Raw genomic sequence first — 1,211 nt, forward strand, 5'->3', positions numbered from 1 at the left:
GGTGCAGTACTGTCTGTACTGTTGAGCACAGTTTACTCTGATACTGTTTCTTCTGCTGCTGTGTACTGACAGTGCTGTCTCTGCAGCCCCCTGAGCTACGGTTTTTCTTTTTGATGGCATGACAGTCGGTGAGATCCTCACCTCAGAGTTGTGAGACGACACAAAAAGTACAAAAAGCTGAGTCGCACAGATGAAACATGAGACATGACAGGCTTCATGTTTCAATATTCCAGAGTAGTGAAGAGATGTAGGGAAACGCCCGAGGCTGCAGAGGTGTGAAGTAACCATGCAACCATGACTCCAGTGCATGCTGAAATAATCTGAATACAACATTGTGATGTTGTATTTTGATGATTTAAAATAAAAAGAGAGACACGCAGAGTTTACTTACAGTCACAGTCAGCAAACACGATGCAGGGGTTCTTCCCTCCGAGCTCCAGAGTCACTCTCTTCAGATTACTTTTGGCTGACGCTTCTTTGATCAGCTGGCCGACCTGCACACACAACACAGTCCCACAAAAAAACCTCATGAGGGACAGTTCAGAAAAATGAGCATGCAAATTCAACATGGTCACCCCAACTGTGTATGGCTTTTTTTACAAGACAAGGAAGCACAGTATGAGCAGCGCTAGTATCAATATCATTGCTCCTCATGAACAGTCCAGTTTCTAAAATATAAAATCAGTAAGTGGCAGCAGATGTTTTAAATGTGGCGGTCTGCAAAAAATAAATAAATGTGTAAATCTACAATTCACCAGAATCTCCTCGACAACATAAAAACCAGAGCACACACCTCTGTAGAGCCGGTGAAGGCCACTTTGTCGACGTCCATGTGGCTGGCGATGGCGGCTCCCGCTGTGGGACCAAACCCTGGAACGATGTTCACGACTCCAGGAGGGAACCCCGCCTGAAACGGTCGGCATGACATCAGAGAGAGTTAGAGTGATATGTTGACTCAGGGAACAACAAAAGACTCCTCAGATGGGTTTAAAAACATTTGATCCATTACCCGAGTTTATGGTAAGTTTAGTGTTGCTTAGCAATAGACTGCATTCTGTGTGTGTATGTGTGTGTTCGTGTGTGTGTGTGTTGTTTTGTTGGTGTGTCCGTGTGATGTCACAGATAGGCTGGACAACAGGTAAACAGTAGAAAGCAGCAGGAAAAGAGGTCTTTGAAAACTTTTCTATGGTTTCTTGTCTTGATATACAGTA

At 44.3% G+C, this 1,211-nt stretch overlaps 1 protein-coding gene across 1 annotated transcript; it reads right to left on the reverse strand.

Annotated features, from left to right (window-relative positions):
- Positions 1-391: 391 nt before the first annotated feature.
- On the reverse strand, positions 392-949 carry LOC121940632 (retinal dehydrogenase 1-like; the record flags this gene model as incomplete). Its single annotated transcript, XM_042483349.1, has 2 exons — positions 794-949; positions 392-494 (listed from the first exon to the last, which is right to left on the reverse strand). Coding segments are annotated over exons 1-2 (238 nt in total), but the record flags the coding sequence as incomplete, so codon positions are not given.
- Between the last annotated feature and the right edge of the window lie 262 nt (positions 950-1,211).

Source organism: Plectropomus leopardus, unplaced genomic scaffold, assembly GCF_008729295.1.
Source record: "Plectropomus leopardus isolate mb unplaced genomic scaffold, YSFRI_Pleo_2.0 unplaced_scaffold9139, whole genome shotgun sequence".
Classification (NCBI taxonomy): domain Eukaryota; kingdom Metazoa; phylum Chordata; class Actinopteri; order Perciformes; family Serranidae; genus Plectropomus; species Plectropomus leopardus.